Raw genomic sequence first — 23,832 nt, forward strand, 5'->3', positions numbered from 1 at the left:
TGTGGATGCACGTACTGTGGATGCACGTACTGTGGATGCACTCAGGGCAATTGCACATTCACCAGCATCACACTAACATATACATGTACATCTACAATCAGCTGTTACCTCAAGCCTACCTAGAGGACTTGGCTCATTACAATTGCAAATACACGCAAAGCCTTGCAACTGAATTACTCTATCCAGGCCTAACTAATGTCCCAACCAATCACTCTGATAGAATACAAATAGAATTGGTATAGAATTTATTTTCTGGTGTAACATGGATTAATATTTTAGTACGGATATTTTTAAGTAGGCGTAGAAATATTGACGATTTGCTTAGTTTTTGCATACTGTATTTTTTCAGAAAAGGTTAGTGGTTTTTGTGATGTCTTAACAAAAAACAACGAAGTAATTGATGATTTCACTCCACCATAAAACCACAACATTGTGTTATTGTGTCAACATAGTTGTTATTATTTCATCCTTTGTTACACTTCACTGCCTGATATTAAGTTCTTACACTATATAAAAGTCAATTATTTTGTATTAATTGGATAATGAATTATTATAATAATGTTAATGTGATAGAAACTATTACACTTGTAAATTAGATAATTTTTTTTCGAAGCCTTATAGTTATTCGTTGATACCTACCTTTCCATATAACCTTACTTAACTAAAATTAAATATTTTTATGGCATAATTGTTATTCAATTGCGTTGGAAGTTTTGGTGCAATATTCTTTTGTTGAGCAAAAGTCTTTTGTTCAAATTGTAAGTTGAATTCTGAAAACACCGTTTCGTAAATTAAGCCGTTGTGCACGTTTCTGTGGAGAGTGTGATCAGTATGCACATATCGAACAGATGGTTTATCAGCAAAACTCTTATTTTACATTCCCTTAACTTTGTGATTAATTTTTATATTACAATTACTCATCAAACAATCGAAATGTAAGCTATTAATTAATCATATCTACTAGGATAAATATTTCAATAGATTATTTCAAAATTTATCTTCCAAACTAAGTAAAATAGTTTGTACAAATTAGGCAAACAGATTTATCCTTCATAGTTCAAGTAATATTTGTTTACTTCCTAATTTTAAAGAAATCAAAAGAATTGGTCAATACAAAGTTAATTTACAAGATAACAAATTTATTCTTAACATATCTCTTTAATAGATGATTGGTGTTTTATATTAATGTCAAAAATACTATAACATGAAAAGGGAATTTACAATATTAATATAGTTTCTTCCATGACACATTCCATACTAAGGTATATACTTTATTGGGACGCCAAAAATGTCGTATATTGTTTAATATTAAAAACAACAGTATATTAGATGCCTTCTGCTATATTTCAAATCACCTCTGAAACGACAGTCAAACTCTCAATTTATTAAATATCCACGTTTATTTATTTTGTTGGCCCAAATAGAAAATACTCAAAATTTCCCTAACTTATTCTCCTAGATTTATCTAAGAATTACGGGCCCCTAATGTAATAGTAGTGCTACAAAAATATGTTCTTAATAAACATTCCAGCAAAGAATATTTTACTTTTATGTTAAATTTGGTTCAATACTATTTTGCTAGTAGAATAAACGCTACTCGTTTAACAATAATGCAGGGAAGATAAATAAAATATTGATTTCATTGACAGTAAAAGTATGCCCTAACATTCTTAACAAGGTCTATACTGAATTGTAGAGTAAAAAGAACAGATATTTTAGCTCTTTATACTATACCACATTGAAATGCTAATCCATACTTTTATTTATATTAATGAGTTTTATGTAGTTTAATAGTGTAATTATTTATTTTCCCAATATGGTTGGTGACACTGATCCCCACTAAGGGAAATGTCATACGTTTATAAAAAGAATTTACCAAGGATTTTCAGACTTAATTTTAAAAATATATAGAAATTTATTGCAAACCGAAACGAAGACATAGATCTTGTAAAGGAATTGCAACTGATGAGAGGTTTGTGATTTTAATTTTAAAGAATTTAATTTTTTATACGATGCATTTCTTCACAAGTTCTTTGTAGTTTTATATTCAAACCAGTTACTCAGGAGCCTATATATTTTCTGTATGTGTTTTTTTTTTTAAATTTACTCGTATATAACTGTTTAGATACTGATATTTTTGAAATTGGTTTACTTTTAAATGCATTATAATGATACTATCCCTATGGCGTAAATGTCAATTTAATCGTTAATTACTCAAATTTGGAAGCTTATGATATAACATGCATTAAAATATATCTTATAAAATTAAAATAATCCCTTATATCATACAATTAACTAGTAGTCCTATATATATGAAGGAAACGTCCATTTAATGGAGACAGAAGTATAAAAAAGAAGTGTGGTCGGAGGACAAACGTCCGGTGTTTTGTTGTGTTCGCTTTAGTTTGAGTCAACATTTCCTCTCGTTCAGAGATGGACACTCTCTTTAAGTACATACAGGGTGTCCCGGAACTCTATACCAATATTTTGGAGCATTTTTCCTGGGTAAGAAACATATCAATCATATTTAAATTGTCCGGAAGTCCTTAGTCACTCACAGAGCTGCCATTTTGTTTTATTAACTCATTATTTTCTTCTTTAAAGTGGTTTACCTATACGAAATTGAAACTTATGGCCGCCAAAGGCTACAGAATAGAGCATAAAGGTTGCAGCATAGATTAAAAGGAGGTTGCAGTGCATGCCTGAGGCATGCGGTTATGTATCTCTAAAGCTGCCATATCTCAGTTAATATTCGTCCAATCTTAAAAAATTAGGCCTTAATTGATGTCTAATTAAATTGCATTAAAATGTTAACCTTAACACATTTTTGTAAAATCAAAGATTTTTGAGTTTTTTTTATAAATTGTAAATTGCCGCCTTTTTGTTATGAATATAGAATTTTTGTGGTTTTGTCTAGTTGTCATACACGTTTGTGCACAGTTTCTAGTTTCGTACGTTTAACCATTTTTTTGAAAAAAAATTAACAAGTGAAAAATTAAAATGGTGGCTGTGTGAATAACTTAGGACTTCCGGAAAATTTTTATATGATAATAATACATGTTTATCACCCAGAAACAATGCCTTAAAATATTAATAGAGAGTTCAATTTAGTTTAAACTAAATTTATTGCAAGCACATAACCAAAATTTAATAAAACTTATGTTTTCGTCACCTTTTTATTTACAACCTTTTCAGCTTTATAATAATTCAGCAAAGAGTTTTTGTTTGGTTTTTTATCATGAAATATCCATATAAAAGGTTTTTGAGCACTATTATGCTGAATGTCACGTCGTCTTGTAAATAAGGTGGGATAGCATAAGCTAAGTAAATAACCTTAGGCCATTGCTTTGTCTAGTAAAAATGACTTACCGTATGAGCCATAAGTGAATATAATTAAACTTGTTTGTTGGACCTCTACAAATAGAAACTAAGCCTATGTTTCTTTGTTACGACATAAACACAAAGTTTTTGTATTTTAGTTACAAGAAGGACATTTACTACCATATAATGTTTATGAATATTAAGAATATTAACAGTAAAATTAAAATCAAATTTAGAGAAGTTATCCTTATTTAGAAATTGAAGCTGTGGAAGATTCGTTTGGAGTAAATATTAATAAATATTAGACTAGTATAGATATCTTTTATTGCTAATTTTCCCCATTTTAATAAAAGATACAATTAGAATATTGTGTAATATTTAAAACTGTATATGTACGTTTTTCTTGTCATGTAGTATATCACAAAAGGGTATTTGTATTCGTTGTTAAAACAAATACGTAGTCGTAAAAAATAGGTTGGTGTTTTGTTATTTTTGTTCATCCCCAGGTTTTTATTCCATAAATTGCAAAGGATGTAAAAAAAGCAATTAGGATAAAACCTTTATTGAGTTTTGTAAACATGTATTAGCTCTGATTGTCTTTGTATTGAAAATCTTTTTAGCCAAAAATAAATTTTACATTTAATCTATGTAAATATATAAAATAGTATAATAAAAAAGTTTATCTATATAGTCATTGAATATTTTTTGTTCAATATTTTTTTCACAATTTTTGATTACTAAATTGTAAATTTTTCAACAAAAACATAATTATTTCTTTACTGTCTAATATATATAACGTCAAATAATGTTGTAAAACTCAAATTACAGTTCGTATTGTATTAGATTGTCTGGTGACATTTCGTAGCGACCTTTGCCTTTATTGTTGTGGAGTGAATAATGGACGAAAAGTCGATATTCAGAGGAACCGTCGTCCCATTGAATATTGACTCGGGGTAGTCTTGTAGTTATCATATTCAATTGTGTTCCACAGACATTTATCGGTATTACTATAGTAGCTTTTTTAATTTCCAACAAAAACACTACACAATCAGTTCCAAAGAGAATATCCATAATTTTGTATTTTAATTACATAGCTTACATATGTTTACACTGTAATTTTTGTCATAGCTGAATTTTTTTCGACTTTGCTCCGTCGAAAGTAGAATACCACTACCACCGCCCCCCAGGTGTGGTGTTGATGTACCAAATCTTATTGATTTATCTGTTGTTGTTTAGAAAATATTCAACCGGTCTGGGACTTTTGGGCCAGTCTGTATAATTAACTTCATATTTTGAGTTGTTTTTGTCTCTGGATCACAGAACAAACTATAAAAGGTATAAAATTACCTGAGTACTGACGACCTTTTCGAAGTGATAGATGTGTTTCTTGTACAAGATCTGATGATGAGGACTTAAGCTCCTCGAAACGCGTAATCCGTAAGGACCAACAGGATCACTCTGGCAGTACTCTGGTAATTTTATACCTTTTATAGTGTATAATTAAGCTACTATTACATTTTTATTCCAAATGATTTTAATAATTGTGTCGTAGTAATTTAAAAAAATTAAGAATTTATAAAACTTTAATTCAACCAGTGCTTTTATATGGTTCGGAAACCTGGACATTAACTAAAAATCATGAAAACAAACTTATAATTTTTGAGAACAAAATTTTGAGGAAGATTTTCGGACCTATAAATGAAGAAGGTATGTGGCGAATAAGAAAAAACCGAGAGCTCCGAGAACTGTACAAAGAACCGGACATTGTAGCCATAGTGAAGAGTAGACGACTGAGATGGGCAGGCCATGTAGAAAGAAGGGAAGAAGAAAGTATGCTTAAGAAGATCGCCAATGGACAACCACGAGGCACTCGCCCGCTAGGAAGACCGAAGTTGAGATGGAGAGACCAAGTCCAGAAGGACCTACGCAGAGTGGGGGCATCTCTTGACATGGCGGCAGATCGGCAGCAGTGGAGGCAACTTGTTGGCGAGGCCAAAAACCTTCTTAGGTTTGAGTGGCCAAGGAGGTAAGGCAAGGTAAGTAATTTAAAAATATGAATTTTAAAATATTTAAATTCCTAAGTTTTTTTGGGGTTGTCCCTTTTTTAAATGCATTTTACAACTTAAGCCGGGTTTTCTTAGGTGCGGAAGCGGAGAGCGGGGAGAGGAACACGGAGAGCGGACTCCACTTGTTTTAGGTACTTTAATTTAAGCGGAGCGGAACATCATGTTAATCTCTTTTCCGCTCTCCGCCTTCCTCTCTCCGCTCTCCGCTTCCGTGCCTAGGAAAACCCAGCTTTATGGGAATAAAATTTATAATTCATTTTTCGCTAATTCTGAATAATCTACTGTATGATAATCAATCAATTGTCAATATTCTATCTTGTACACTAGTTTGATTATCGAAGAACCATTATTATCATTTATTTTGTATGTATATAAACAGTATTGCGTGGTGGAAAAGTAAATTATATATTCTGATTAAGAAATGTCTTAACGAAACTTATGCAGTAAAACATAAGAAGATGTTTTCGTGTTGCTGTTCATAAACAACGGTATAATTATGTGTAGTTACCTTGCAGAGCTCTTCTCTACAACGGTTCTTACACCTCACTGAAAATTCGTTTTTATTTTTATCTCATGTTGACCTCAAAATAAAATGTGTATAGTCTCACTGAAATACACTAAAATACACTAAAATGTGTATAGTCTCACTGAAGGTCTCGAAGCAGATTTTTCGTCTTTGTTACACATAGCTTAACCGCAGTTTACCTTCGGTCAATCAACAAATTTTATCCACGTGACAAGCAATTTGAAACCAAAGAAACGGTTGATCTATTGCTACTTTATAATTACATAGTTATCACTTTTATACCTCAATGTCACAAGCAATTTTAATAATTGAGATTCGTCTTAATTTGGAATCATATAGATAGATAAAATAAAATGACTAAAATGTGTTCCAAGGTTTCAGAAAATTTTGTCAAACTCAAAAATAATGTCGAAAGTGTACATAAATCCTTTTGCTAATTACAAGTAATCATACAAATCAAGATAAAGATCAGTTATGTATGTAATTTATATACGATTTAGTCTGCCTAGAAGTTGATATTCAAATAAAATCAATCAAAACAAGGATGCCAAAGGAAATCAAACGTTTCAACCGCGAAAAGAGTAAATAATTTTATTTGCAATTGCTTAACTATAGAAGTATGTTTCTGGGATAAACATTAAGAGTAGGAGCTTAGGGTTCAGTTGAAAAATTAAATATTTCACTTAATTATCTGTTAGAGATGGATCAATTTAACTATAATTTGACAGATGTCACAAACACATGTTTCTGTTGATAATTTTTACATTCTACGGTGTTTGAATCCACAACTCTGTACATTGTATAGTTGGTACTTTACATGTACTAGTTTGTGTTTACTTGTAAAGTGTTCTAGTTTTCTAATATTTTTAGCCGACTACAAATGCCGGGAACGATTCTGGTAGTATGTCTCATAGTAAGTACACTGAAATATTTTCACTATTTTTGTTAGGTGGTTGCAACTGTTTAATCTATAGTTTTATATAACTTTATAATGCAGTTTCCATTTATTACTGAGGAGTTAAATGCACTTGATATTCATCAAAATCAAGACATGAATACATATAAACATTTTAGTAAAGCAACAGTTAATTTTGTTCGATATAGTTACAGTTTGTGCAATGTTCATTTTACTGTGAAAAATGTTTATTAAATCGTGATTAAATTAGATAAAAATTATACTAGTGGTCTGATTTATAGGAGAAATAAGCGAATATGATTGCAGACTTGACAAGTGTTAATACAAAATCATTTACAGCTCAGCGTAACGTTGACGAATGCAAACTACCCAAAGAGGCTTTCGGATCCTGAAACTGATAGTAAGTCTTAGATTCCATTTATTTTTTTAAGTACGTCAAACAGTTATATGATACAAGAAGCTGTTTATGCAAATATTACATTTTGTTAAGTCCAGTTAATTATAACATTTAAATATACTAAAGGCAATTTGCTGGGCCGAGTGCAGTTTGCCTAAACACTTTGACGGGTGTCATTTTACAGCCTATTGGCGGTGCGAGTGCCAGCCAGGTTTCAGTGACCGGTTTCACGGTGCGGCGGTTATGGGGGTGGAAAGGTCGACCAGGGGGGGTGGGGTGAGCAAAACCTGTTTGAGGGATAAAACGAAACTGTTAACACATAACTTAATTCAACCGAACTTACTGATTATGAAAAAATCGAATGAAGGTGTACTAAAGTTTTATTTTCAATCGATATCAAGCTAGCCCAGTTAGGAACCAGATCTCCGTTACATCCTGCCCATTCATCCCCTTCCACTAATATCCCTCCTCTGAATCACTCTTACGCTCTGGGGAGTCAACTGGTACTAGGGCCTACCTGACAGTGTTGACAGGTTATGAACCCTACGGCAAATAGGACGGCACTCGCTGCGCTTCGCAGATAATTTAGAATCTTTAGCATTCTATAATGCGTAAAACACTTTTATGTCCATAATGGATAATACAAAATGGAATTAATAAAGCATTCTTAAAATCCAATACAGTAGTTATGTAATAGTGGTTAATGTAATAGCTATTTACATTAGAAGTGTAGTAAGAGCGTTTTTACATCACGCAGGCAATGCATAATTCACCTAAGTGATGTAAACACGCTCTTGCGTAACGTGTAACTTACAAGATTTTACCTGACCCGAAAATATACAGGAGGTTACGAGCAATATGTTTCATTATCCATTTCACTCATCTTCTAACAGTAACGTTCATTTACAAACAAAATCTAGGTTAGGAAAATTTTTCAAAGCATAATAATAAAATTTAAGCACACAGCTGATTTCTAGCGTTGAACGTCGTTGGCTCCATAGAGGTATATTTTTTAAGTTATCCACTCAATGTTATTTAAATGGGTTTCATTACCCCACCGAGTGAGTTTTTTTCAACTTTACATCACTCGTGAAGTGAGGAAGTTGTATACATCACGCTTGGGATAGGGAAGTTTAACATGGCGGGTTAGGTAAAGTAAGTTTCAACACCTTCTCCTTTCATGTACACAATTGCCACATTTTCAATGAAGTTAGTGTGAACAAACAAACTACTGTATCTTTTATACACGAGTTTTAAAAAGACATTTAACTGTATTCATTCAATGGTCAGGTTTAAAGAGGATAAACAAAAAATGCTTTAAATGCTGTAAAACATCTCAACTAAAGAATTTGGTTGTTTGTTAGGTATGAAAATCTCTAAATTTACAAGTGCATTAGACAGCAGGTGAAAAATTTCAATAATTGTTAATAAAAAATAAGAACACAGATTTTTAAGTGTTGTGGTACGCACTAAATAGTCCGAAACGATGCAACAAAAAGATAAAGATCTATAATTTAAATGAAGTATATTGTCTATTTTATATCGATCGTTTCCAGTAATCTAACAGACTAGTAAAGTACAATACAAAGTATTAAATTGTTTTACATCATACTAAACAGAAACAGGTACTTTTCCATCCTTATTGATAGGCTGAAAAATTGCCCTTTACCGTTCCTAAACATGGAAGAAGTAACTTTATGTACTTTTACCATGCACTTAGTCAGCTGATGAAATACTCAGCTAACTGCAACAGACTATTTTATATTCTGTAGGCCCAATAAAAAAAAAAAAATTATAATTTATGTTATGTAATAAATTGTGTTATGCGTTTAAAATGTACAAATGAATGATTCGGTTTATTATGAGCTTTAACGTACTCGCACGAAAATCCCACCATGCTCTCACGGTAAATCACCACTTACATGGCTAGTAACTTAATAAACTATTTCAGTTCCAGTACAAGAATACGAAAAGCACAACGGAGACGTGGTTGACTACAAGATCCTTCTATGCGGAAACATAGAACGGCCTCCATACATTTTGGCCTTATTTGTGGAGAGCAGCACAGTCTACGACGAGTTCCAATGCCACGTAACGTCAGAAGAAGAAGTGGAACAGCTGAGAGTGAATCAAGAGGATGGTGTTTTTGCCAGCGTTCTGCCAACGGAGAATTACGCAGTGCTGTGCAAGAAAACCGAGCCCGGTTCCATGATGGTAATTAAGGACGGGGAGTGTAGAAGAAGGAAGTACAACCAGAATGACTTAAGGTTGGCTCCATCTGAAGAAGTGGTGACAGGATTGAAATGTTGTGAAGCAGCAAGAGAGATAGCGAGTCTGATACCAGGGAGACATATACAGCTGCTGGTACATGATTCAACAGTGCACATCTGTGTTGAGAAGGTGGACAGTATTCACTTGAATGATATAAGGTAAGATATATTTGGTTGGGAAGCACAAATTATGATTACATTGTTGGTGATATGGATTGCTTTTGCTCGTATCTCTTTATTACCTACTAGCCGCAACAACCTTACTTCGCAATGAGAATAGGACGATAAGGAGAATAATTTATGATCTAAGGTTCTGGTGTATGAAAAGCTATTAATTCAATTAATACGACTTTTATAAAATTAAAACACACCAACAAAATCCTTTGCAAACACTTGTTTAATGTACATTTGGCAATTTTAATATTTAGTGTATTAATAAAAACGGTATATCAACTTTGCAAGCCGTCAGGGCAGAGCCATAGGAGAGTGTTAAATATAAAATGACTATGTCTATTAAGTCTGTGGTATATTGGATCTATTCATGGAAATAAATCACCTCAAGTAGTCAATAGTTTTCACTTTATTGACATACTCCAATTTTTAACATCCATAAGATTAGTTCCTTCCATCCAAGTAATTCACTTGATCAATATCCACTAAAAGTATAAACATAATACACTATTTCCCAGATGTTAATTTGAAAAAAAAAACATACAAATACAATTCATTAAAAAAAAATGAAATAGAAGACAGTAAATAAATCGAAGAGATATGTACTTAAAAATAAAAACACTCTTTTCAGACAATATCGTCAATTGTTAAAAAAAATTATCGTAAAACAATATCGTTAATTATAAACGTAAAAATAACTGTAAACAATAGTAAAAAAAACCCTGTGATAGTTATCTGTGTGTATCACAGCTTCTTGTTGCTGCTTACAGCACAGAAAACGTACTACTATACCCAGAATGCCAACCGCATGGTAAAAAGCATTAAGCGGTTTGAGAGAGCTTTGCCTGTCAATCCGTAGGCAGCGCCACCAGCGTTTTCATGCAATAGCGTTGCCAGGCAAAGCTCTCTCAAACCGCTTAATGCTTTTTACCATGCGGTTGGCATTCTGGGTTATAGTAGTACGTTTTCTGTGCTTACAGTCGGGACCACGTAAGTTTGCAGTTGAGGGAGGAGCCTATTTACCATATGGTTTTAAATGAACTAATTAAAACCGTGCGGTGTTGCCAAATCTAATAATACCAGCTGATTTGAAAATATTGCTTAGTATATTTTAATTAGTGTTGTCAAGGGATGATGTGGCAACGTTGCACTAGCCTTGTCTTGTGATTGGTTGCCACCAATTGCAGACTTGCGTAGTCCCGACTTTAGAAATTATTAGCTGCTGTTATGGATTAAAACTAAACAATTAATAGTTTTCCAACCTGCTGATCAACCTTGTAACTATTCCGTGTTATTAAACATCTTTAGAACTCACGAGTTTAGTTGAAACAGCTGTTAAGATTCTAAAATTTCTTTTGAATTTATATAATCATAATGTTAACATGGGAAACTCCAGAGCCATTAGGGGTAATCCTGAGAGTATTTTTTGATCGGAATATGCCTATATTATGTTAATTAGGAATGCCTATATTTTATTATCACGCTTAATTTCAGCCTAATCCAACCAGTAGTCATTGCGTGATAAAACCAAAAGTAATTACAAACACGGACACAGACTGTTACATTTATAATATTAAGTATGATATATGATATAGGTCTTTGCAGATAACACAGGAACACCACAGTAAACAAGTAAATATTATTACAGAGAATCCTCTGTCAAACCAACGACGGCAGACTTAGCAACTTCTGCATCGACTCCGCCCACAGATATAACTACTGCACCGGCTCCACACACAGATATAACTACTGCACCGGCTCCGCCCACAGATATAACTACTAAAACAAACCCGCCCACAGCTGTACCGGCCCCACCTACAGATAGAACTACTGCACCGGCTCCGCCAATAGCTTCACCGGCCCCACCTACAGATAGAACTACTGCACCGGCCATACCTAAAGCTACCACTACTGAACCGGCCCTACCCACAGCTACAGTTACTGCACCGGCTCCGCCCCCAGATATAACTTCTGAACCTACCCCGCCCTTAGCAGTACCAGCCCCACTTACAGATGGAACTACTGCACCGGCTATGCCTAAAGCTACCACTACTGAACCGGACCCACCCGAAGCTACAGTTACTGCACCAGCTCCGCCCCCAGATATAACTACCGAACCAACCCCGCCCTTAGCAGTACCGGCCCCACCTACAGATGGAACTACTGCACCGGCTATGCCTAAAGCTACCACTACTGAACCGGACCCACCCGAAGCTACAGTTACTGCATCGGCTCCGCACCCAGATATAACTACTGAACCAACCACGCCGACAACTGAACCGGCCCCAGCCACAGCTACACCCAAGAAATCCAAGGTAGCGGCAGGAAAGAAACAACCTAATAAGACCACACACCCCCCTATATCTGACATGGTACACGCGGCTATCGATAATCTGAACACGCGTGGAGGTTCCAGCTTACGGGTTATAAAAACATACATCGCCCAAAATTACAAGGTTTACATCAATGAAAAGGTGTCTTCATCTATCCGTGATTACCTGAATTCTGCGGTGACAGCTGGCACTCTTGAACGGCGGAAAATCTTCGACAATTTTAGGTACTCTGTCAAGAAGCCAGCGAATACGCCCACTACTACCAAGCCAAATGGAGAGAATAAACCTAAGGTGAATGCAGATAACAAAACAACCAAGAAGGCAAGCCCGGCAACTAATGTACGGTCTTCGGCCACATCCCAGTCGGGACATAAGTGGACAATAACGTTTTTTTCACCTGAAGAACCATATCATTAAAAGGTGAAAGTAAAACGGGAATCGTTATTTTCACCTTAAAAATTTAAACATGAAAGAGTAGTGATGAATAGACATTTTAGGATTTTTTGTCAGTTGTTGTCTGAGTGCTTAATTACAATATTCCTATTTAGTTGTCCACAAATTTTCCTGATGTTTGTTTTCCATGTAAATTACACAAAATATTGATTTATAATTTGCATTTATTATTTTTTTTCATTTTATTATACGCCGACTTATCAATTTTGCTAACTGATGGTAAGAAAATAAATATTTCATATGTTGTTAAACTAAAAAACGCCACCACCTGTTAAACCAAACTCATACAAAAAATATTGAATACGGGAAGATAATATTAATATGATCCGTCCAAGACACGAGAAAAAAAACTCATTTTGCGAATGCGTGAAAACGAAGTGGAAAGGAAAACTTTGGCGGCGGAGAAAGGACGGCCATCTTGTCGTGTCGCCTTTTTCTCAGTCCTACTCTCTCTTGCGTCTTGATACAGTGTCGTTGTCAGGTTGTCGTTACATTATTGTTATTTTTTAAAACAATATTCAGCAGTGAATTGTCCTTGATAAAGGTAAGTACAACCCTAATTAAAGCTTAGTTAAGTTAAGAACCCCATATTTAAGTTATGGACTAGGCTAGATTCAGTAAACGTGTGTATGGATTAGATGGGCCTACCGGCACTGATGATACGTATTTATTTAATTTACCTCCCTACGGTCAAGAACCAGTTTAAAATAAATATAAGGGAGTGTTTGCTTATCAAATAGGCTAGACTAAAAATAGAAATGAAGATTCACCAGCTATGCCACGACTAAGTTAAACTAAATCATGGTCTGGGTACAGCCCAGGTAATTGTTTTGCTTAGGGGCTCTGTGGTAAAGAATTGTGAGAGATAACTTTACAGGGCCTAGGCCTAATCAGAAATCTTTATTGCCTTTGACCATTAAAATGATAAGTTAACTTTAGGGTTATGGCGTTAAGCTTAACTTACGTCTATATGCCTAGCCTAAAAATCCTTGAAATCCAAACGAATGAATAATTACTAGGCTAGGAACAAACAAATAATCAAGTCTAGAATAGTACTTAAATAATTAAATATATGGTCTACTGTTGGCCTATTCATGGCCTATCCTTAACCCACATAACTTAACCCTAAGCCTGCCAGCTAAACAATTTCCACTGTAGATTCTAAAAATCTCAGCTGTAAGGCTAGTAGAAAAGGAACGACTTTTATCTTAACTACACGGGTTAACTTTGGTTCTTTTACCAAATTTAAATTTTAAACTGAGGAACTAGTAGATAGGGAATAAAAGGTCTGTTATACCATCAAAACGTGATATAAAAAACAAATGTTCAATTATCAAAAGCAAATAGTATTTTAGCTTAATTTGACAATAATAAAGTAAGTAGTGGCCTTGTGGCTTTTATAATTTATATTTATAAATTTGTCCAACCCTACAATACATATGAAAAAATAGTTTACCTAACCCGCCATGTTAAACTTCCCCATCCCAAGCGTGATGTATACAACTTCCTTACTTCTCGAGTGATGTAAAGTTGAAAAAAACTCACTCGGTGATGTAATGAAACCCATTTAAATAACATTGAGTGGATAACTTAAAAAATATACCTCTATGGAGCCAACGACGTTCAACGCTAGAAATCAGCTGTGTGTTTGAATTTTATTGTTATGCTTTGAAGAATTTTCCTTACCTAGCTTTTGTTTGTAAATGAACGTTACTGTTAGAAGATGAGTGAAATTGATATAGAAGCATATTGCTCGTAACCTCCTGAATATTGTCGGGTCAGGTAAAATCTTGTACGTTACACGTTACGCAAGAGCGTGTTTACATCACTTCGGTGAATTATGCAACTCGCCTTCGCTCGTTGCACAACATTCACCTGCGTGATGTAAAAACGCTCTTACTACACTTGTAATGTAAATAGCTATAAACACATTTAAAACTTGACAATCAATATGTAAAAATAAAGCAATGGATTTTCATCAAAAGCAACAATAAAAACAAAGAAATACGTGGACAACAAGGGATTTGATACCTAGGATCCGAGGAAGGGAAAGAAGAGAATGAGTGGTATGTGCAGTGTTGTAGAGGTGGGGCAAGCTCGCCTCCCTTTAAGAGTCCTTGGAGCCTAGACGTTCTAACTCATAAAACATTTTAACAACTTCAAAGCAAATTTCTAATCTCACAGTTTACTAGATATTTAAATGACAAACACTTTGTTATTTAACAAATATTTTTAGGTGGTAAATAACTCTTCACCGGCCGTTTGAAAATAACAAAATTAACATTGCTCTTTAGGCATGCAAATCCAAGATATCCGTTGGCTTCCATGGACTCCCTTGGAAATACAATCAAAACAAGAAACAATATTTCTAATCCCAAAATATACTAGATATTTACATTATAATTACTTTGGAGTTTGAAAAACTATTTTTCGATACTCTACTGAGAAATGCCATGTTTTCGTTACATGTTTACCACATACGAAAATTCACAATTTCATTGTTTACAACGGCAAAAGAATGTTTACTATTTGAGAGTAATGTTAACTATCTTTTTTATTTTGCCGAAGTAAACAAACAAAGATTTGTTTTTGTTTTGTCAACCGTATCAATTTTCAACAACCAAAACTGTACAAACATAAAACCAAAGTAAATATTAAATTCAAATTAAAGCCATAACCAAAAAATGCTGAGTTTTGTAATGTTCATAACTGTAATAAAAATTAGTCTTTTTAGTGTATCTAAAAGTAACGTTTAAAACACGAGTGAAAGTGGGTCTAGAAATATTCTCGACCATTTAAAGTGCACGCTAGATCTCGTACTTCAATTATTGTGTCAAATATATAATGACTCACTTTCTACTCTTGTTATGAAATATACTATTTGGATGATCATTAACTCTTTAGCAGCTGTTTGAAATTATTCAATATGACCTAGCTTCCAAGTACTTTAAAAACAAATGTATAATATTTTTATCCATTTGCAATTGGTACTTGTACCAAAAAAAGAAAAATGGAGGTACAATCTTTGAGATAATACTAGGTTTTTACATACTCCGAAGTCAATAGTCCAATGATCATCATTGGGGCACGTAAAGACATAATAATGCCTTTTAATAAAATAGACCAGAGGCCAGAAACATGAATTAAATTTTTTATATAATCTTTTGACTGTCACCGATTGTATTTTGCCCTAATATAATAGCGTAGATTAAATAAGTAGTATCCTTATACATAATACGTGAAGGTTATTTCTACGAAACACTAGTCCTCCGACAATAATGGACGGATTTTTACAAACGATGTGTCAAAATTTAGTATATTTTGTATATTTTGACTTACGCAGAACACAAGGAAAGCTCTTTGTTTTACCTTGGATTAATCATGTCAGAAACTACTCAACGGCAGCCTAGCGCGTGTTTTAGACAATTAGGATGTTGTGATGAATGTTAAAGTAATGTGTACTATTTGTTCACGTTAGTTAAAGCAAAACATCTTTAAAAAAATAGTGTGGTCAAATCGAGCCTAAAACTTCAGTATATTAAGATCTTGTTTTTATCACAATATATTTGATCTTGAAAACCCATTCTATGCACTCCTCTGAACTAAATAGTATAGTGATTTTAAAATGTAATATTAACCCTCACAACCAAGAAAAACTTCTTAATTCACCATGTAACATGTAGCATTACAAATTTTAGTCCTAATAAATACGCAAGGATTTTTATTTCATACGATTTTACTATACATAATGGATGTTATGTTTGTTGTTTCCTCTCACGTAGTACTATTGTTACAACTGTTATTACCGTTATCATACTATATAATCATTCTAGAGATAACTCCTCCAAAACCCCTTTAAAATATAAAAACCATAGAAGAGGAGAAACTATAAAAGGTGAAACAATTCTGAAAACGGCTTATTATCTTTTTAATTAAATCCGTTAGAAAATTCAAACCTTTCATTTCAACTTATATGCGTGGAAACTAAATTTTGCAAGCATTTCAATGTTTTTACCCGTATCAGGGTACATTATCTTAAATATAAGTGTATGTTGAAATTCGCATCATGTTAACTAGAGGCCTGGTCAATTGGAGTTTTTTTTTTTTTTTTTTTTTTTTTTTTTTTTTTTTTTTTTTTTTACCAGAAACCGCGGCTCTAAAGGTTTATCCGTTACAAAATGGCAGCTATCCAAAGTTCTTTCGGAAAATACCTGTAAATAATCCCCAAACTTGAGCATATGTTTCACCAAATGAGTTTACTGGATATCCAAAAAACTGCAGCACAATCAATTTATGCCATTGTTACTTTTGGTTTAGTTTTAGCGAATAGGGAAAAAGCTATAACTGTAGTGTGCCGATGGGTCCCATTTTCCCATCGTCGGAACAATTCACGCTTATTAATTCCCCGACTATGACACACTGATCCCTGCGTATGGAAAGAGGGTGCAGTACTGAGTTAGTGCCGGAGGCAATGAGACAGAGTGGTATCGGCGTGAACGGAGGACGGACGTGACGAGTGCGGGTCGCAGCACCGAGGAGGACGACACATATCCGGATATAGGACGACACATATATTGTTTTATATATGTGTCTCTGACGAGGTCTATTGTAATCAATGATTATTTAATGACCAATAAAGTACTTGATTACTTGATTACTTGACGTCAGAAGATGGCACCCTGAGAATTAGAGACGACAGCAACCCTGAGGAGAGGATAGATGGAGATACTTGACGGGCAAGCCGGCGTGAAGAGGATAATCCCATGTCGCGTAGGCTGAGGTTGGTCGTAATTTTAACTAGGGCTGATCAGAAGGAGGACGAGCGCCAAATAGGGAATAAAGAAGTATTGTGGTAAGTCTTCTGGTTTTTATTTCTGAGCTACGCACAACCCCCCCCCCCCCGTTGCTACCCCTTTGGTTGAGGGGTACGTGACAGTAGTACTTATGGTAAGATCTGGACCCAAGGCCGATTTACTTTTTAGTTTTGAGGTCCCTAGAGGCTAAAAACACCATCAGGTTTATTTGGGGGTTCATATTAAATAGGGTGTTTTTAAGATATTACCGTTTTAATAATACGCCTTGTGTGGTTTTCAGATGTCCTTCATTTTGGATTTCGGGAGGGGGTGTTAAAACTTTAAAATGAGGCTTTTGAAAATTGTAAGTTATTTTTTGGTAATGTTGTACACTATTGTAAAGTTTTTCTCTAGCTCGATTTTAACCTTTAGATCCGCATACCAAAGTCGGCCACTTTCAAGTTTATTCCCCATAAGAATGACAAGGGTGGGGTGGGGGGTTATTCGATATTTTAGGGGTGAGTTTTAATATTGTAAAATGTCACTTTTCTAATAAGGCACAAGACCTACAAACGAGCCGAATTCCAGATCTCCAGATTATCTAGAAGTGAGTAAACGTGATTAAGACCGAGACACCATTGGTGGCTATAGAATAGATATAAGGGGGGAAATCAATTTTGGAGGGGGTAATTTGTATATGGTCCTTTTTATATTCATACCATGGTGTTAGCTCTAATACAGTAAATTTCCGTGCGCCCATAAAACAGGTAAAGAATTTGTTATAACCTCGTAAAAGTGGTAAAATATATTAAAATCTGACATGACACTTAAATTTTGGGGGTCAAGGAGTAAAGTTATGAAAAAACATGTAAAGAGTAAAATTTAAAGCAAAGTGGAGAAAGCATTAATAATATAATTAAAAAAAAATACTTGGGTAGGAAAACATTGCGAATACTATTAACCGAAATATATTTTTAACAGTTTTTGAAAGTAGGATGTTTTTTAGGGGCGAAGGGGTGAAATATTTGGAAAACACACAATTAGGTTTTTTAAAATATTTAATTCGTGACCATGAAAATTCATTCATATCTTGACTGGCTCTTATAGTTTTTATGCTATAGCCATTTGTGAGTCAAGAAATAAAGGTGCGAAAAATTATTAAGTCACTTAAATTTAAAATAAACCAGATTAAATACAAAACATTAATAATATTTGCAAAAATGATTTACCTAAGTAACCTAAGTTGGAGAAAGTAGCGAAAACTTTTAAAATATTTAAACACATTTCCAAATTGTAAAAGTAGGGGTTTTTAAAGCATAAGGTTACACCAAAGTATATTTAACCTGCTCTAAGTGTTGTAATATAGACGCAGTAGCATACTGAGTTGCACAGAAGGTGGGTTACAGGAACCAACGTTCATTTAAACACCGGTAAGTTAGCTATTAGCATTCATTTAACTAGGTAGAGGTAGTTAGGATGTATCGCAACAGTATAGTTATCTACCCTGGACGCGTGACCGCTTTCACTTGCCGCAATAGCTTTATAACAACCTCTTGCTACACAGCTACAATATTTTAGAGATTTATACATATAATATATACCAATATTATCTAATAACTGCTGTTGTAGCCCAATGGATAAGGTATCTAACCTTCGTCTAGGAGACCGGCTTCGATCCCTGGTCGAAGAACACACTTTTTATCCAATATGTTAATCTAAAACAAAACTGCCTTCGTATGCAATACGTAAACTAGGGTTAGTATGTATACAAGTGAGGTTATGTCATTTGGCGGGAGCACTTGGCAGGTGTAGCAGATTATCAGCTGATTTACCTAAGGTGTCAAGTGATTGAAATGGAGCATTCTGATTGGTCCCCGCAATCCAGGCTTTCCCTACTTTTACCTCCTCCTTTCATTTATGAAACCCGTTTCAAATTCAAAATTGAGCACTTTTCTTGGTTTTGGAGATTTTGGGTGGCAAAGGACCTTTGTTTTCCTGTCATGTTGGGAGCGGACTTAATCAAGCAAACTGGCATAATTTTGGATGTAGGTAGAGGACAGTGTTTTTTTTTTATTTGCGAGACGGGTATTCGTTTTTTTTTCACTTATGACATTGTTCGTGGTGCTGCGGTAGTTGAGCGTGATATACCCATCAAGCAAACAATTGATCCGTTTGGGCGTCTGAATCCTTGTAAGGCTGAAGAAGAACCTTGTGTTCTCGTTTCCCTGACGTGCTAACGCTAAAGCTCGAAATCACCGACCTGCTAGAGTATGAGATTCGTCTGACAGACAACCGTTCCGTGCGGTTCTCATCCATACAAATTAGCTCCACCCAAAATGGAAACACATCGAAAAATCGTTGATGAACTTTTTTTAAATGGTGTCTTTGGACCGTTCCGTTCTAGCCACGCAAGTCCGGCAATGCCCAATGGCAAGTCCAGAATAGGACCATTCTGGACTTGCCATTGGGCATTGCCGGACAATCGCAAATTGAATGCACAAATTGAAATCGACTCTGTGCCTTTCCCCGATTTGCATTCAGAGTTTGATTGTTTCGGTAAGGCAAAGTATTTGTCTGTTTTCGATCTGAATCAGGCCTATCATCAGATTCCCCTGAAACCAGAGTCTCGAACTCTCACTGCTCCTATGTACCATGGAATTTGTACCAATTCACACGAGTTCCAATGGGTCTAGCTGTGGGGCCCCAGACTCTCACCAGACTCATTGATTCCATATTTCATGACGTCAAGTTCAAAATTTTGTTCAATTGTCTCGACGATCTTTTGGTGTACAGTGAGAGTATCGAAGACCATCTGATTCATCTAGTAGGAGTAATGATCAGATTGAATAGGGCTGGCCTTACCGTAAATTCTGACAAGGTTTGTTTTGCGAAGCCGGAAATTTCAATCAATTATCAATTATTTAAGATGGGGAGGCCACTATATGCGTATTTTAACCCAAATATGAGTGAAGGATGAGTGTAGGATGAGTGGCGCGATCTTGTAGTCTTGTTAGTGACTAAGGCCGACATGTTCCTTAGACACAGCTGTTAATTAATAGCCCAAACAGCTAATGCCAACTAAGGGACCTACAGTTTAGACTGGAATCCGAACTACATTCTTTCCTTGGTAGTTAACGAATTGGTCTAAATTTAGGATAGTACTGCGGATAGTCGAGTACTCACTCGCGCAGACGTTAATCCACACCAGGGAGCATCGCATCCACAGTGTATGCCTATAAATATCCACGATTTGGGACCTCCTAGTAGCTTGGTTACAGGACGACGCCACCCGTCCCGTTCCTTGGTTATCTAATTTCCCATAGAGGTGTCTGCATTGACCCTGAGTTGGAAGTGCGCTGAACCAGAAAACCTGATAAATTCTTCTGTCCCCTGTGTTCTGCGAAGTTCTTTACCTTAGTAAATTTTCAAGGTCTGGCCAGATCAAACCCTGGGGTTGAGATTTCCCATTTAGTTTGATAGTTCCTTGGCGTTCCCCACACCAGACACCTGAGTTGTCAATGATGTCGTATTTATTCAAGAGGTGGGAGAGTGGCCTTGTTTTTACCTTTGGAGAGGAATGTCCTCTTTTGGGGGGAGAGGTTGAGACATGACTACATTTTACAGATGTCATGACTCATTTTCAGTGTTCAAGTTGTTTTGTATAGTGTATGTTTTGCCATGTAACTGTTCGACGTGTCCAGTGAATCTGTGTATCCCGCCCTTCTACCTACCCCTGCCGTTCCATCGTCATAGGCTCCGAGATCGCGCAATTGAGAAAATATAGAAATATTATTTTATCCACACACATCTACATTTTTGTGTTCTTTTATATGCTAATTTTGATGGATTACTAAATTGTGTGCTTAGTTTCCTTCTCTACAATGTTGTTTTAAACCGACCGAGGATATACGAAAGGCAAGTTTTGGATAATTTTCTCTGTACTTAGGTTAGTTGCCCTGAGAAAATTGTTTCCCTTGCTTTGAGCCAAGGACTTAGGTGAGGTGAACTGTTTGTTGCTTAGTTTTGTAATTTCATTGTTTTTTTACATTCCCCCGAATGCTAGTACAGAAATTAACTGGAAAATGATCGGTTGAAAGCCGCTGTTTGAGAGAAACTGCCCAGTCAGTCCTTAGTATTTTGTCTGTTCAAATCTAGGCCTAAGCCTAGATGATGTTCTTTAATTGTAAATGTCTTACGCTACTACCTTTTGTAACTATTGTTTTTTATGTCCCGTAAAAAATTGTGTTTGTTTTGTCTTGTAAAAAAACTTAGTTTGTGTTACTTAGTCAAGTGATTTGAAATTTAATTCTGTTGCCTTGTCCTTGACAAAGAAGTTAAATTTAGCTGATGTGTTTGCTCATAAAGGTCCCCTGAATGTTTAAGTAAATTTAGTAAAGAATTAAGGGAGCTTTGAACAGTTTGGTGTTTGGCAAGTTTTCAGTCAGGTTGTCAAGGATAACCTGAAGTCCCACTGTTCTCAGTCTCTGATTTAAGGCTTGGTATGGCCTGGACTATTTCCGCCGGCTTTAAAGACCATTCCGATTAAATTCTGACAGTAACCTTTGCAGTTGTTAACGATAATACATGGGTTGTCACACTAGCTTAGAAACGTTTACGGCTGTTCCTGAAGTAATTTCTGAGTGTAAATGGGATTGTTTTGTTTTTTACTTTGACTTTTGCCACATTGAACCAGGTAAATTATTGATTTTGTGTCAATTAGTGATATTTGTCAATTTAACACATCCATCTATCCTTCTGGCAATTTTTTTCTCAAATATTAAATGTTTTTTTTACTGTATTAAGTTGATGTCTGTTTAAGTGTCTTGATTAAATTATTAAATATTGTTTAAATATTTATAACCCTTTAAAGGAACAAACTTCGAAAATTTGGATTTTTAGCGAATTTCCCATATAGGGAATAAGCTATTACCGTAGTACTCATGGTAAGACCTGGACGCGGGACCGATTTTTTTCGTTTTGAGGTCCCTAGAGGCCAAAAACACCATCCGTTCAATTTCATATATATATATGTGTCCATCAGCACGATAACTCAAGCAAAAATGATCCGATTTTGATGAAATTTGGTACAAACGTGTAAACGTACGTTTATTCGAACGAGTTCGCGATCCAGCATGATCAGACCATGGGAACGGGGGTTTACGGGGGGTTTTATGGGGTAAAAATAGGTTTTTCCCATTTTTGACCCAAAAAACATAAATTTTAGCAATTTTTTTTCCAAACCATTTTGTAGAGCTTAAAAAAACAAATAATTTAGTATATTGAAGCGTTATTATGTGCCTAATGGTTACGGAGAAAATTCCAAAAAATTGTAAATTTAAAATTCCCATGTTATTCTTGTGGAGAATAAGTAAACTGTTGTAGTTTGCTTGTTTGTGAACATATTTTGATCTAATTTGGAAAATGATTTTATTTCTTACTAACTATTCACATTTTACAAAAAAAAAAACAGTTTTACCCTCCCTGATGCAGCAAACCTAAGTACTTGTTAAACTAATTCTATTTAACTAAATCAAGAATAAATGTTATATTTTTAAGTAGACATTTCAGTGTAAATCCAATCAGTCAAATGGAAATTCGCTTAGTCTGCAGGTTTGCTGCGGCGGGGGTATTTTTAATTCATACGGTAGGCCTAACTCAGTGAAATTTTGGAAACTGGTGGCAACAGTAAATGTGTTGCAGTAAATTTTGCGGAATATAGACCTTTTTCTACTGTGTTTCTGGGGTTTGTTACTCAGGGCCCCGGAGTAGGACTATGGACTAGCCACATCAACCTTGGTGGAGAGGAAGTTTACACCTTGGCTAACTCCTGAACAATGGCCCCCTCTCCACCCTGCCTTGTTGCCCCTCCGGTGCTTTGCTCCCGCCAAGAAATAAACCTTAAGCTATCTACTGCTAGTTTTGTATTAATTATTTCGTGTAATGTATATATATAAATTTATTCAGAAATTAATGGTTGCCGATGGAAAAACTTTATTTATTGTTAAATTTTAAAATACAGAATTCAATTTATTGTTATTTCCTTTTTAAATTATACTCTATAGCTTATTTTTTCATCTAATTAATTTATTAAAATTAGGGACTCTTGAAAGGTTAATCAATTGTGTAACCAAGACTCAATGCTTATAAAAAGGAATATCCTATCTAGTAATTTATTTTGAAGATGATTCTTTATTAAATTATTTTTGCTAAAATGTTTTTTTATAATTAAAAAAATTGCTGTAAACTAGTAGGTTAGAAGGGCAATCCTAAATTATTTTTTGAGTTTATTTTTTATTTTTTGAGAACGATGTCTTATTGTTGATCATTGTTGCTGTTTGTTTAATTAATGTTTATTACAGCTCGTTTTTCTAAAATAGCGAATTGTTCTTGGACCTTCCTCCACGGTTTTTAATGGTGTTTGGTACATTTGGAACATCACATTTCTTCGTCCCTGCACCTGGAATCACGATTCCATGTTAATTGTCTGGGTGTAGTTGCGAAGGTGTCGTTCACACTATAATCATCATCCGAACCAATAGGCGAACTACTCATTCGATAAATTGTCATTTACCTAACATAAAGTAAT

General features: G+C 34.8%; 1 protein-coding gene across 1 annotated transcript; it reads left to right on the forward strand.

Annotated features, from left to right (window-relative positions):
• The first annotated feature begins 5,030 nt into the window (after positions 1–5,030).
• Positions 5,031–12,587, forward strand: LOC128982129 (mucin-2-like). Its single transcript, XM_054401178.1, has 4 exons — positions 5,031–5,296; positions 5,463–5,518; positions 9,178–9,655; positions 11,316–12,587. Exons 1-4 carry the CDS (start codon positions 5,031–5,033, stop codon positions 12,415–12,417), a joined length of 1,902 nt encoding a protein of 633 aa, XP_054257153.1. The 3' UTR covers positions 12,418–12,587.
• Positions 12,588–23,832: the final 11,245 nt, after the last annotated feature.

Source organism: Macrosteles quadrilineatus, unplaced genomic scaffold, assembly GCF_028750875.1.
Source record: "Macrosteles quadrilineatus isolate MER2022 unplaced genomic scaffold, UCM_ALF_1.0 Scaffold_126__1_contigs__length_306307, whole genome shotgun sequence".
In the NCBI taxonomy this organism is placed as follows: domain Eukaryota; kingdom Metazoa; phylum Arthropoda; class Insecta; order Hemiptera; family Cicadellidae; genus Macrosteles; species Macrosteles quadrilineatus.